The following is a 15,330-nucleotide window of genomic DNA, read 5'->3' on the forward strand; positions in this document are numbered from 1 at the left end:
TAAACTTACTGATCAAGTGAGATAAGAGACTGCTCATCACAAAAGGCAGCAGGTATCTATGAAAAAAACAATTTGGAAACAAGCACCTGGAGAAATTCTAGAAAAGAAAGTTCTGGAGCATTTGAGATGTGATCTCCTAAGGGTGAACAGAAGAATGTCAGAATCTAGCAGTAATCCAGATGAATATCCAATGAGATACATAATGAAGGAGGCAAGAAACTTCAGCAGTAGCATAAAGAGAGATGTGATCATAGAATCTGGTTTGTATTGGAAGGGACTGTAAAGCTCATCCAGCTTCAAACCCTGCCATGGGCAGGGACCCCTTCCACTGGAGCAGATTGCTCCAAGCCCCTGTGTCCAACCTGGCCTTGAGCACTGCCAGGGACGGGGCAGCCACAGCTTCTCTGGGCACCCTGTGCCAGCGCCTCAGCACCCTCACGGGGAAGAGCTTCTGCCTAAGAGCTCAGCTCAGTCTCCCCTCGGGCAGGTTCAAGCCATTCCCCTTGGCCTGTCCCTACAGGCCCTTGTCCCAAGCCCCTCTCCAGGTTCCCTGCAGCCCCTTCAGGCACTGGAGCTGCTCTCAGGCCTCCCCTTCAGGAGCCTTCTCTTCTCCAGCTGACCCAGCCCAGCTCTCCCAGCCTGGCTCCAGAGCAGGGATGCTCCAGCCCTCGCAGCATCTCTGTGGCCTCCTCCGGACCCTCTCCAACAGCTCCCTGATAAAGTAGTTATGTTCTAAATGTGAAATCTAACACAGCAAAGCAAGTTCTGAACCTGCCTCAGCTCTTCAGAAGTTTCAAGAGCGGAAAAGGAATGAACTAAAACCACAGAAGATCGGTGGGGTTTTTTGCTAGCACGGTTTATAGCTACCCATCTCTGAATAAACAAGGCAAAGCTAAATACAGAGGGATACAGATATGAAAACCAGAAGCCTCAAGATACTTCCAACATAAAAATGCAGAGCGAAAAGCACATTTGAAAATATTCTGCACTTGCTCTGGTGTTTTACATAGCGCACATCTTGCAGGTGGGCTTGTGCCTGCAGCAGACACTATGGAAAGCATCTGACTGCAAATGGTGGCTGGAAGACAAAGAGCCCTCAGCATTTCTGAAAGACACATTCTGAGCAAAGCAGGGGTTTGAGTGGAGCCAGGAGCTCCAAGTGTGGCGTCCAACTCCCTGCGATCTGTGTTACTACCCAGGTGACACAGCGGGTGCCGGTAAGATGTTGGATGAAGCCAGTTGGAAGAGCCAAAGCTCCAACTCGGCTTCTGCTGTGGAGCTGCCACCAACGCCTCTGTAATCCAGCGAGGAAGCGGTGAGCAGTCCAAGCACTCCCACTCGCAGCTGCCTTTTAATCACACGCTCGATATCTCTGAAGATTAGACAATTATTTCCACATAATCAGGGTCCAGAATGAGGCACAAACAACATCCATAACGGGGTGATTAAACAGAAAGATGAGAAAAGCTTAAAGAGGAGCTCCCTTAAAGAGAGACAGTTACAGCCGGGACCCATCCACTGTGCACATGTGGCTTGCTTCCTCCACACCACTCTATGTTCTACTCCGCAGCATCTTTCAAAGAGGTCCTAAAGAACGCTCTCTGATCATACCATCTCCACACTACTTCCTTCCTTGTTTGCTTTCATTTGCTACTTTAACGGCTGTTTTCCTAATGTCCTTGTTTCCTTCTCCTCCATTTTGCTGTGCAAAGTAGTTCTGACACATCCCAAGACATTCTCCTACTTTAAGGCCTCATTAAACTCAAAACTCTGTTCAGGGTCAATGGAAAGTTCATGAGACTCGTAAGGAAGCCTGGGATGATTAATGGCTTTACCCGGAGACAACGTGAAGTTTGCCTGGCTTCCTGATGAAGGCAGGCCCAGACCAAACCCTTGATGTCCACCCTGTGCAGCTCTCCTCGTATCTGAAGGGCTGAACACAACAGGACACTGGAACACGCGTCTGCTCTTTGCTTCTGAGCCAAGGTTGCTCTCCATGGGGTTTCTCAAGTTTGTTTCTGTTTCTAAGACGTTTCTCATCTCAGCTGAGGGGAGATGAATCTATTGGGTTCAAATACATTATTTTTGTCAAGAACTGCTGCCACAACAGAGCTGACCAGCTCCAGCTCAAGCAAAAGTGTCTGAAGAAGGCCCCAGACCACTACATGAGACATTAATGGGTTTTTTTTCTGTTTAAACTCTAAATGACTGTTTCAAGCCGACAAGTTACAACCTGAGCCACTGTAATAAGCTTAAATCTCTGCATGAGTTTAGGGTTCAGTAGAGTCCTCACGTTTGAGCTCATGCCTGAAACAGCACATCTGAAAGAAGCCACCATTCTCAGCACGACCCAAGGTGAGAGCAGGGTGGAACACATCTCCTGCAGGATGTATGACAAGCCCGGTGTCTGGAAGGAGTGATCTTTGGCAGGTAGAAAGCAGGGAAAAGAAACACATGACAGGCATAAATGTCAGCTCTAACATGATTCATGCAACCAATCTCCAACAGTTTGATATTTGGAGGATATCCTGATTCACGCTTCCTGCTGACAGGAAATAAGTTTGCTGCTGCAGATTTCAGTGACAGCAAAAGCCAACATCAACTCAAAATGCCCTTCCTGAAAGTAATGTTCAACTGGGTAACATTATGCATAGAAAGAAGGATGATGAAGTCAGGGAGCAACATTGCTCTGGCAACACCTTCCTTACAATATGTTTTTCTCTTTAAAGAGCCCATGGAGCCAACCAACCAGTGTCATGTGCAGCAGGAATAATTCAGCATACAAATTCAGAGGGCAATTATTATTATTATTATTATTATTTGAATCACATAAAAGGACACTCCAGGGGTTTGTAATTTTGTGATCATAGGGAAAGAGCCTCACAGGCAGGGCAGAAAAGTTGCACCAAATGATGGCACAATTGGAGGTTACCGTTTCTCTTCTGGTAGGTAGGATATGGCTAAATTAATATTTTCATGCAATTACGTTTCCCATGTTAAATATTCATACATCAACTCCTGTTGCTTCTAATTGAGGTGGGCACATTCCCTGCCTGCTCCATGGCTTCTGAGCTAAACCACTGATGAAGGAAGCAGCTATATGGAAAACACTTGGCTCAAGAGGCAGAACTGGCTGGTTGAAGGGACTAACTCTGGGATGTGGAGCCTTTGTGTCCAGCTGGGCCCAGCACTGGAGTGGCTGGCAAAGAGCTCTCTACCTGCTGAAAGGAGCTTGGTGTGCCAGGTCCTGCAGGGAGATGTCACCTGAATCTCCATCCAGAGCAGAGGCCGGGCTGCTCCCAGCGTCACAGTGCAGGGAAACTGCGGTGGGATTGCACTGCATTTGCCAGCGGAAAAACACCTGAAGGTTTCTGAGCGCCAGGATCACCTTGGTACGTTCTAGAGGCTTCCTTGGACATATCCATGTGGTCGCTGCTTTTCTTCCCCAGTGCTTCAAACCCTTTTTCTATCCTGGAGAGCCAAAATAGCAAAGTATTTCCAGGCAACCGAGACCAACGACCTCTTGTGTGCAAAACAAACTGTCAGGACAGCTCAGGCCAAGGTCTGAGCCGAGTACACAAACACTGCCTGAGCACTGACTTTTCCAGGAACTGTTATCCAGCCTGTGCAGATAGCCCTGTGTCACCACGCAATCAAACGCGGGACAACATCAGGATGCAGCCTGAACACGTTACATCTTTTAGGTCCAGCTGCTGTCAGGTCTTTGCCACCCAGTTCTGATGACCTGGCTGTGTCCTAGATGTGACGGTTGCGACATGGATTCACATCAGATAAAGCTACAGAGCCTCACAACGACGCACAAATTCAGCATACGCTGAGAAAAGCAATGGCATAATTTTAAGTATGATTTCAAGTGGAGGGAGGGGAAAAAGGGGGGGGGAACCTAGTTAAGGATTGCTATTTTTATACGAACATTAATACACTAATGTGTAGTTCGGTGGTGAAAATGACTAACGGCACAGCAAGGTTCCATATTTACTTGCTGTCACTGATTTCAGTGCAAATTGGCTCAGGTTAAAAGTCAAAGCAGGATTCATCTGCTGCCAGCACTGCACACTTCAAGAGATATCTGAAAATCAGGCTTCTTACCTTATCATTGTTAAAAGACTCTGCAATCCAAATGTAGCTGACAATTCAGTTGATGCACGAGCAGAAGTAGATGCCAGCTCACTCTCCCATAGCCAGAGAAACTCTGTAAAGCTAACAGGAGTTTAAAACCATTTTGTCAGAAAAATAAGTGGCTCTGACAGGCGCAGGGAGGAGGCAGATGGGAATACAGCCACCTAATGCTGGGTACCGCAGGCACAGGAGCATCTCAAGGCCTGTGCTCCAGAACACACTGCCCTCTCCAGCAGCCTCGCTCCAAGGAATTCAACATGGTCTAGGGTGAGATATCCCTGTCCATGGCAGGGGGCTGGAACTGGATGATCTTAAGGTCCTTCCCAACCCAAACCATTCTATGATCTTAATGCTCACAGCACCGAAGACAGGAATGGGGAGGTGCTGGGGTAGGAAGGGTCAAATAACTAGCTCAGCACTGGGAGCAGAATCCATGCCTGGCCATCTCCAGCCTTCGCCCTTACCCACAGCCCAGCTATGCCATTTTTCTTTAAATAAGCATGTTTTGGGCCTGATTCTAACAGTGGCCTGATATTCTGCAGGTCTTCCCTGAGCGTGCTGCAGTGTGGAGAGAAATGCTGCAGATCATCCTGAAAACCCCACAGTCGTGCAGCCATTCCTACTGGAATCTTGCGGTGCAGGTTTTATACTAACAGAGATCATCCTTCCACCCTAGCAGTGTGCTCTGCCCACTTCCACGGCATAATTTCCAGGGAAATCATCACACATCTGAAACGGCTGCAAGTATAAAACATGTTTATCCCACTGGAGGGCATGGAATGGAATGTTTAGCATGGCGCATCTTATCCCAGGCATCACACATGGATAAATAATGCTTATCCAAGAACCACAGCTAGTGGGTTTAATGAAAGCGCTTTCAGGTTGCAATGATTATAAATGACAGCAATCAGAAGACTTCTGTACAAATAAGCTACATCAGAACATGGGAGAATCTTGATGAAATTGATGCCCTAGCAATAGAGCCTGGAGGGCATCAATCACAAGTAGGAAAGTTAAGACCAAGTCACCAGAACGAAGTCCAAGCGAGTGGGAACGCGACCCTCTTGTATAGAGCAGCCCTGCACTTACTTGGGTACTGGGCAGCTCTGATCTCTGGCTATGAAGCAGCATGGAAACTGCACAGATACCCTCCCAGATGCGAGCTGCTGCCTTCCAAGGCAGAGGAGAAAGGAGATGAACTAAGGTGGAAATACAAGAGGTTTCTGCCTGTGATTTTCCTGCCATCTGGGCAGATGTAGGGGAGGGATGCTGGCTCGGGGCTGTTAAGAGCAGCAGAATGCTATGTAGGAGCAGAAGGTGAGTGTTTATTTTGTATTTCTACTTCGATTATAGAGAATATTTGATAAAGACCATCTCCCCCCTTCCCCAGGCTGGGCTCCAAGGGAGCATCGCATCCACAACAGGGAAACGCATCACCCTTCAAGAGCTCAACTGCTTCTCATGCACACAAACACAGGGAAAAGCTCCTTCCCTCCCACATGGAAGCAGCTGCAGAGAAATCTCTGCTTAATATTGACACCTCCAGCCCAGAGAGCACCCAGTTTGCCTCTATTACATCCAGAGTCTGGAATCAAAGATGCATGATGTGACAGGAGGGGGAAGAGGTGACAATGAAGAAGGCGAGCAGTGCCTTGTCCTCATTTCTAGAAGGCTCTGAAGACAAGAGGGACAGGGCTGCAGCAATGGATTGCTTAATGCTCCCGTTCTTTCCCAGCCACAGTTACAAGGAGGAAAAGCCTATCGGGAGTCTGAAATGTACCACGTAGCTTCTTTTCTGCAACTGTCTGCAAATCTTTGTGCTCCGAAGCATTTTCCTTGAGAGTGTTCACCTGCACGCTGCAAACAAGCAGAAGTCCTGCCAGTTGTTTTAGCATGATAAATGCGTTTAAAAGCTTTCAGTATTTTTGCCTGTTTATAGCATGTTCCTTGAGGAATTTTGACAAGTTTGCCAGAACGGAAAAGTCACAAAATGCTTAACTCCTGCTGAAGTTAATGCGAGTTTGCAAGTAAGAAACCTGGCTGTTCCTGGGGTGTTGAAAGGGGAAGGCAAAGGACAAAAAAAGCCCAAATCACTGCTCCTGACTAAGTGCGACTGGACAAGAGCAGGGGCTGGTCACACACAGCCTGTGCTGGCAGTACAAGGCACACATCCAGAACTCCAGATACCTCAGCAACTGGCAACGTGGCTTCCATGCAACACGCAGCATTGCACAACCAGATGTGACTTAACTCTCTTGGTACTTCTGCAGAACTAAAGAGACAAGTGCCTCACCTGGGACAACAAAAGGACTCGGTGGTGGCGGCACAAGCAGCACACCAAGGTTTCTCTCTGTGCTGTGGCCAAACTAAAAGCCAGCCCTTCCTCTGGCATCTCCAGCAGGGCCAACTGCCCTTGCAGGGCCAAACCGGACTGCTGCTCCTCGAGGTTTTGGCCATTGTAGAAGACCTGGGATGCTACTTCCACCTGCAAACATTCATTCCCACATGTACCTTTGCAGCTCCCCAAAGCTGCAAGGTAGGGCAGAGTGAGCAGAGCAGGGAAAGGCTCTGAGTGCAAATGAGGAAAAAGACAATTCATATCCCCCAAGGTCAACAAGTATCTCACTGGAACAGGCAGGGGATAGCACTGGAATGATGTAAGTGGCTCATACAATGAAAGGCAATCTGCTAAAGAGTAAAACTATACAGCCCAGTAAGCACATGGTATAAAGAGCCTTTACTATTGATTCACACATTCAATATTTCATGGGATTCACATCTTGCTCAGCAGTGGAGCAACAAGAGAGAAAATACTCAGGTTGGTCACGTCCTGATGTCTATGGGATTAGAGAAACAGCAGCATTGTCAGGTTTGGACTGACTTCGTGTTTTAATAAAGGCACTGGCTGGTTTTAGCACTGTTCTCAGACACGTTTGGTGCGAGGTCTGAACACAGAGCTGATACAGGCTGGGCATTGAGGGATGTCTGCAGGAATGAGATTCCCAGTGATGGGATGTGGGCAGGTAACCCCTAGGAGTTGTATTGGAAGTGTCATAAAAATAGAAAGAGGAAAGAGACCAAGGACCACCACAGGTACCTCAGTGCACTGCAGAGACAGGAATGGACACGTGTGACCTTTAAAAACCCCAATGCAACTGCACCCACCCTGCTCCAGGACTCACCAAACATGTTCCCGATGTGGCCGTTCTTGGTCAGCGGTCGCAGTTCGTTCTTCCCAAGTGCATAGAGTTTGTAGTTATCCCAAGCGAATTTCATCATCTGCAAAGAGAAAAACTGAGTGGAAGTGCTTAACAGAACTGCGAGCTTCCCGGGAAGGAGCAGGGGTTTCCCATTCACTGCCAACTCATTGTAAGACCTCGATTCACACCAAACACTAATCACAGTGCTGCACTCAGCGGTTTGCTGGAGTCTCAGGCTCATCCTGGGCAGAACCTGGGACAAGCACATTTCTGCGGTACCCCAATTCCCAGCACAATGGGAGCCCTGTGCAAACCAAGTGGGAGTTTTAGAAAGATGCCTCCATCTCGGGATTCCTGACCTTTTCCATGGAGTATCAGGACTTCAGAACCATTGGGGTTGGAAGGGACCTCTGGAGATCATTGAGTCTGATGCCCCTGCCAAGGCAGGGCCACCTCCAGCAGTTTACACAGGATGGGGATTAAAATGGGCTAAAAACCCAAGGCCAAAGCTGAGGCATCCCCAATTACAGGGATGTTCCCTCCTTGGTGTTCTCATTTCTTTATCATAGTGCAAATAAAACTTGATCAAACTGCAAAAGTGCTCCCCAGGTGCCCCCCTTGCAGCAGCCACAGGTAGGACTTTGGCAAAGCAGCACCACGAAGGAACACGATGCATTTAACACAGTGGTGAGCAAAGGAGAAATTGGTCTTTGTTTAAGGACTGCACCGAAGTTTTCTATGAATTAACCGAATCCGTTCCTAAAGGAGAAAGGGGAGACCCAGGACATTTTGGTATCTTCCTATGAAAGTCAGAAGTGCTTTCTTAAGCGAGCCCTGCAGATGGGCTGGGTGATTTTTGAGAAACCCCTTCCAACTCCAACAATTCCTTTTGGGACATCTGAACCGTCCTGCCCGGGCTCAGCCCATTGACCTTTGTCTGCGGACCGCAAGGCAGTGTCTTTGTGCAGGTTCCAACACACACAGCCCCAGAGCCCAGCACAGCTTTTTCTGTCCTCCTGCCCCTTTGGCTCCAGCTGGTAGGAAAATTAAACCTCCAAGTACCCTGTGCTCAGCAGGAGGGCCTGGGACTTGTCAGCTTCTAAAGATGCCTTAAAGAAAGCTGCCCTTTAGAATCCCCACAGCCCGACTCTGAGCAGTCACGGTGACCTGCACCTTCTTTGATTCAGTCCCTGGCAAAAAGATAACAAAGGGGAAGAAGGCTGCTTCCGAGCATTGACAATATTCTCCACTGCCATCCAACAGCGAGGAGAGACTTCGAACACGCTTTACTCAAACAAGACATTTGAGAGAAAATGACAGTTTAAAACAAATCATTCCTCTACAGAGTGCCCCTGTCTAGTGCCTGCAACAGCATTTACTGCTCTATTTCAGGACCAGAATACGTAGGCTTCTTTGGTCTGAAATTGCCAGCATCATTTCAGCTCTTATTGTCCTTCCCTCCGGCTGAGTGCTTCACAAACCCAACGCTGCAAGCCTCTGGCAATCTCCTCTCCTTCATTAGCACACACACACCGAGAGCCCCATCACCAGATCCTCCCCCCCTTTTCAAACATCAGCCTTCCAAAGCAAAGTTTCACTGAGCTGCTCCTATGGACGAGGATAAACATTTGCTGAATTGATTGGTAACATTTGGACTCCAGCACCACTGAGAGAAGGAATGTTGGACAAACACAGCCAACGGGCATGAATCAGTCACTTGGAGCGCTCTGCTCCCGAGAAACCAAATCATGGCCAGGCAGGGAGCGGGGAGAAACCCCCATGGAATCCATCAAACACACCTCCGCCATCTGACTTGAGTTTCAGTACATCTTTTTTTGGGGGGGCTTGGTGGCAGCATTATTGTAAGCAGGAAGTACTCACTCTTCATTACCCTAACAGGGCATCTCTGCAAGAACTCTGCACTCCCTCTGATGGTACTGAGTGAATGCTTGTGTCTCAGAGCTTGATCCTGAAGCTTACTGCTGGGAAGATGGTGTTCCTATAATGACAGCTTTTCCACAGTGAGTGACAGGGCTCGTGCCCCGGGAAGGAAACAGCTCGGCAATCTGTTTGCTTCACTTCTCTTCTAAATCGGAGCTGAGGAAGGAGGACCCACCCTTCTGGCACACAGACAGCCTGGACATGGACGGGATGTGGAAATGGCTCTGTTCTGCTGCATGAAACTCCTGATGTTGTAATTCTGAATCAGCCTCATTTGAAGCTGAGTATGAAATTTATGTCCTTCCCTCAGCTTTAACCGCCCCATTCCAGCAGGGCTGAAGTTCCTTCTTCAGAGCCGGCACCAGACGCAGGCCCCTCTGCCCCATCCCTGGCTCTCTGGGACCAGCTCACTGGCACCTCCATCACAGGCAAAAAACTACCCCAGCTTGCCCTCCAACAGCCCCTTAGATCCTACCAGGGCAATTCCATCATCTCCTGCTGTCTCCTGGCACAAGGAGGAGCTGCGTGAGGCTGCTGCAGAGTCCCTGGAGTGACTCACTGTCACTTTCATCATTTAGGCCATTACCTTTTCTTGTGCTTTGAATTAATACATTTATTCTTTGCCTATTGAAGCATGTAAGCTGCATTTGTCACAGTGCTGCAAAAGTTCCACTACAAAACGATTTCTTGGGCTGTGCTGGCTGCAGTGTCTAAAACTCCCCTTCTCTGTTCTGCCCTGAGCTGATCATCAGGCAGAGGATGGATGAGGCTCTGCCTCATCTTACTGACAGGTTTCCTATAACGTGAGCAGGATTTTGCTCACTGCTTTTAAAGCCTCTGTGTTTGGGAGGCAGGATGCATAATGCGGTACCCTTCCATTTTCTAAGATTAAGCTTTCCTCCCTCTAATGATGGGTCCAAAAGCAGCAACTGGAAAAGTTCAGAAGCCAAAAGCATCTGCACCATTCTGCCCATTCTGGCTTTCTGCAGCTGTCTTTTCAATCCAAATTTAGCAGTTCCACTTCCAAACCACTACAGAGATTCATCAAGTTTCTAAAAGTGGGGACTCCACATTTACATACTGCATGGAGGACTGAGATGGAGCTTTCAGAAGCTTTGACACAGGTTCCAAACGCCAGGCTGAAAGAGAAGGGGATGGATCCGAGAGGTGCAAAACTGCACAGCGAGGTGCTCAAGTCAGCTTTGCGATGAGATGCCAAGGTTAGAAGCGAGTATTTTATGTCGTTCTCATCATGAGAGATCACAATAGGTCAGCATTAGCATTATGCCAGTTTAGATCTGAAAAATGGCACCAGAACCACCAAAATTATGGAAATAGAGCCATAATTTTAGATTTTGTTCTTCCCAGTGTGCCATCTGATAGACAATCACCTAGTTGGCCCTGAGACTCGACTCACCCTGGCTTTCAGCTGATCTATAGCAGAGACTGCCAAATTTATAATGGAACTTGTCAGGTTGGCTCTTTTCTATAACCTGAGAGTGAGTTTTTACCTTCAGAAGTTTCAGCTCCCGGCCAGATGATTACCTGTTAAATCAACTGCAAGGAGCTAAACTGAATTCTGCCACTTTGATCATTCAGGCCATTACCTTTTCTTGTGCTTTGCTCCAGCCAAGCCCAACAGAGACATCGCTCACAAGCCCCCAGGAATGTTACAGGGGCTGCATCCTGCAGCCACGCAGAGCCAGGCACCGAGGGCAGTGTCCTGCACCAAGCTCTTTGCTGCTTCAGGGTCTTCAACTACATCTTAGCAGGGTCCTGACACTGCAGTATTCAGGCTGCACAAACCCAGTGTAGAACAAGGTTAAAACTGCTTCCAGCGCTTTTCTTTTCAGTCTATGGAAATATTGTCTTTTGGAAATCAGCTTTATAAGTACTCTCCTTTAAAATACTGGGCCAAACACTAAATGCTTGTGTTCCTTCATAGACTGCAGGAAATCACACAAGTATTTAATGCCTTCCACTGACACCCCAAACTTCTCCATCCTAATGAGCACATCACAGCAGCACCTACGCTGCTACCACAGCTTTGCCCATTCTCCCATTTCCATTTGCTGTTGACGTGTCTTAGCAAGAATCCTCATGTTTTCTGGGATCAAATATGCCAAATCACACACTGAAAGTCACCACTCCAGGCCCAGTAAATACAAGCATCTGCCCTGATTTTCAGAGAACCTGAGGTCATGGAAAAATCAGACTGCAATGGAAAGGCAGTCGGGCAGAATTCAGCCCAGAAAGGCATATAGCAAGTCCTGTGATCCAGCTGGTGAAGAACCAGGGCTCAGGATAGAAACTTGACCAAGGAAGTGTTTTCACCCTGAAGAGCTGTGCAAATGTGATGCTCTTTAACACGTAATAACTGAACCACTGATAGTCCCTGGTGTCCTGTACTGGCAAAACACAGAGATGAGAAGGGAAAAGACCAAATCCCTCCCCTCCCCTCCCTCCACTTGCCCTCCTTTTGTTGGCAGGAAGGTTTCGAGCTCGGAGCATTCCCACACAGCTATTGGATTAGCTTCGTCCATCTCGGCTGGGATAATTAGCAAATGCTTAAAAGATGAAATCTAAATATAGCAACCAACCAGCCCTTTCCATGTACTTCCAAGGAACATTGCACAAAGCCATTATTTTCACAAGGTAACCGCTTTTGTGGCTCTTTAATCTCATTTCTTCAACTCCCCTTCGAATATTAAACCATTAGGCTAGCTCAGAAATTCCCAGGGAGCCTGTGGGTTTGGTGGTGGTGGTTTGGGGGTTTTGGGTTTTTTTCTGAATAAAAAGAACAGGGGTGGTGGGTGTAACTTTAAGTATTTCTCTCCCAGTTGTATTCCTTACTTGGTTCTTCCCACCTCACATTACCAGAAAGGTTTCTCTTCCTTTCTCAGCAGGAGGAAGATGACTTGTCATTACTTTCAATTTTAGGACCTGTTCTTTCCCATCTCTAACCTTCCTGCTACTCCAAAATAGCCCTTGTCTAGCCTGGAGTTTTAACCTGCGATAGAATGCCATTTTCCCCAGCTGTATAAAAATGATTCGCCAGATGCAGAGGAAAAGAGGAACCAACCGTCAGTCTTGCAGGCAGAGTAAAAGTCTGCCCGAACACATCAGGATGAGCCATTCCTATTGGGAATGATGGATGGTATTGTTTTCTAATCAGACTTGCATAAACTTGTATAATTCAGGATTGACTGTGGGAAAGGCAATGGAACAGCACCATGTTTGTTATCTGCTGCTGTTTCAACATTATCATATGGATATATATATATATATATATATACACACATCTCCATACAGACAGCACGGCAGAATGTTATACAATGCTAGAATTCAATATGAAGCTGAATAACTTCTCAGGCCGCTTCTTTGGGACATTGTCCTTAGAAGTGTTTTTACGTAACAGCAAAATAAGAACAAAAAGGCTGTGTGTTAACTCCAGGTGATGGAAAGGTTCCATTTAGGCAACATTAATATCCACTCACTGGCTTTTCCCTGCCGAGTTTCCAAGCCTGTTCCTCACAAAACACAGTGCTTGAGCACATGAGAGACGTTACCAAGCAACCCTCGGGAACGGACACCAACACTGATAATCCATTTGGAAGTAATTACCTTTTATAATTAAAGATTACAGTAAATCCAATAGATCCCAACAGGAACTTGAGCAATTTAGAGACATGCTGGGTAACCCGCCTGGTTCATAGCATCCACGTTAGCTTCCGCCTTGGAATAAATCAGAGTGAATTGCGGATGTTTTCATCCATGGCTTTCACACAACTGATAACTCCTGAGAGCCTCATGTCAGTGTCAAGCCAATGTGATAGCATTGATTGAGCTGATGGTAAGGGGGTGACTGCACATGAAACCTGAGGCTGTTTGTACCCAACGGCAAAACCAGGTGGAGACAATCTCATTGACTCCAACAGGATGGGTATTTCCTCTCTGCTTCCCATTCCTGACCCTTCTCATACACCCTTAGGTGTAAGAGGTGATGTGTGCGAGGGGACACTGGGATAACACGCACTGTACCAGGGCAGGAGGTCGATCAGCCACCAGATTAACACAGGACTGGTTCCTGTTGCAAACCCACCTCCTCCAAAGCAAATTCCTGCACACACCCGCTTTGGAATGATGCTCAAAGCTCAGGAAAGCCTCAGCTCTCCGACAGCTCCCTTTGCCACTGTTGTACTTGCTTGTTCCTTAAGGACAAGATAAAGGCTGGCGTTCCCCAGCCCAAGCACCAGCCTGAACACACAGCTCCTCCCATGGGCTCCAGCTCCTGCAACAGATCCTAAACCCAAATTTCAAAGCATGGCAGCCAACTGCCTGCAGATACAGCAGCTGATTGTGCCGTGCTAGATGGGCGATAGACACTGGCAATTACTTGCTACACGTCGCTTCATCTGTAAGCAAATATAACCGAGCAATTCAAGCAGCGGGTGAGTGGGGCTTTGCTTCAGCTGTGTCTGGCAAAGCCTTGGCAGCTTGTTTTCCAACTTGCACGGGTGGTTTTTAGCACATCGGCTCACTCCCTCCTGCACAACAGCCAAAGACACAGCAGACCATGGCACAGAAAACTGGTCTCCAGCACTGCACTCAAAGGAGGAATTCTGTATGAAGTCAGGAGAAATCACCTTCCATCAGAGCCACAGGGCTCCTTCCAGCAGCTGCAACACAGGAGAGTTTCAGGTTCTGCTCCCAGGCAGCGGGCGCAGCAACGTGAAAGAGAGCTCAGAGGTGCAGGGGAAGCATCCCTCCCTCCCTCCGACCACCACCAGGAGAAATGCAGGACCAGAAGCCTGAACACCGAGGGAACCGAAGAAACCCAGCACAGAGTCCAAGGTCGCCAGTGGTAGTGACAAGGACAGAATAGAACCCAAGAGTCTTCCTGACTCACAGCCCCCGCGAGGGAAGCTGAATGGGAGAAAGAACAGCTCAAAACACAATTAAACTAACTCCTAATTAAATTCCTAATGCAACTAGATTGAACTGTGTCAAGAGGGGAAAAAATAATAATCCTTTGATAGGGCTGTCTGAGGCATTAAGACCCAGCTGGATCCAGCTGCATCTAAATCAGGAAACATGTCAGCAAGAGCAGTTGATTTTGCAGTTAGTTTCCTAATGAGATGCCAGCCTGCAAGAGGACGGCAGCAGGTCTGAGAGCAAATCTGCGAGTCTAGACCAAGGCACGGGGTGATTTAGTGGAGCGGCGAGAAGAGCTGGAGCCTCATCTCCTTCGCTTCCCAGAATCAGAGCTTGTGGGAAGTTCCAGTAGAAAGAAAAGGGATTTGTGTTCTCGGCCACCCCAATGCTGTCAGCCCCTGGAACTGATCAAACATACAATATCCCAGAGCACGGCCGAGCTGACGCTGTACAACAAAGCAGCAATAATCCCATGAAGATTCTTCTTATCATAGAATGGTTTGGCTTGGAAACCAGTTCCAACCCTCACCTTAGACCGTGTTGCCCAAGGCTCATCCCACCTGCCCTTGAACACTGCCAGGGATGGAATACTTATCATTTCTTTGGGCAACCCATTCCAGCACCTCAGCACCCTCACACTAAAGAACTTCTTTATATCTAATCTGAGCTTCCCGTTTCAGTTTGAACCCATCACCCCTTGTTAAGACTGTCAAACTTGAGAGTTGGTTTCTCTCATAGATGGATACTCAAAAGGTAATTCAGCATCCTGCAAAAACCATTTGGGTCACTGTCAAATAGCAAATCTAACTACAGCTTGTGAAGATGTCGTGCCAGCAAATACATAGAAAGTGAATAGCGAGATACAGGAAAGATCAAAACCTGGAGAGGACACTTCCAGAGAGATGAGCACAGGAATCATTCCCATCTCCCTTTTATTACTGCAGAACGAAAGCAAAAGTAGTAATTTCAGCAACATCTGTGAGTATGAAGTAATCAGGAAAGCAATTTAAGGTCCTTAAGGGGGGGTTGATTCTCTACAGAATTTGACCTTAGCTCTCATTTACTGCTTCTGTGCATTCCGATTTCAAAACTGGAAATTTAAGTTGTGAGGATG

The 15,330-nt window shown here is 47.6% G+C and overlaps 1 protein-coding gene across 4 annotated transcripts in view; it reads right to left on the bottom strand.

Annotated features, from left to right (window-relative positions):
- MAN1C1 (mannosidase alpha class 1C member 1) overlaps positions 1-15,330 on the bottom strand; it is a 62,207-nt gene that overhangs the window by 35,017 nt on the left and 11,860 nt on the right. For all 4 annotated transcript variants that reach the window (XM_065697654.1, XM_065697657.1, XM_065697656.1 and 1 more), the window contains exon 3: positions 7,323-7,419. In XM_065697654.1, coding sequence (XP_065553726.1) covers positions 7,323-7,419 — 97 coding nt within the window. The remainder of the gene's footprint in view (positions 1-7,322; positions 7,420-15,330) is intronic.

This window comes from Lathamus discolor, chromosome 18 (assembly GCF_037157495.1).
Source record: "Lathamus discolor isolate bLatDis1 chromosome 18, bLatDis1.hap1, whole genome shotgun sequence".
NCBI lineage: Eukaryota > Metazoa > Chordata > Aves > Psittaciformes > Psittacidae > Lathamus > Lathamus discolor.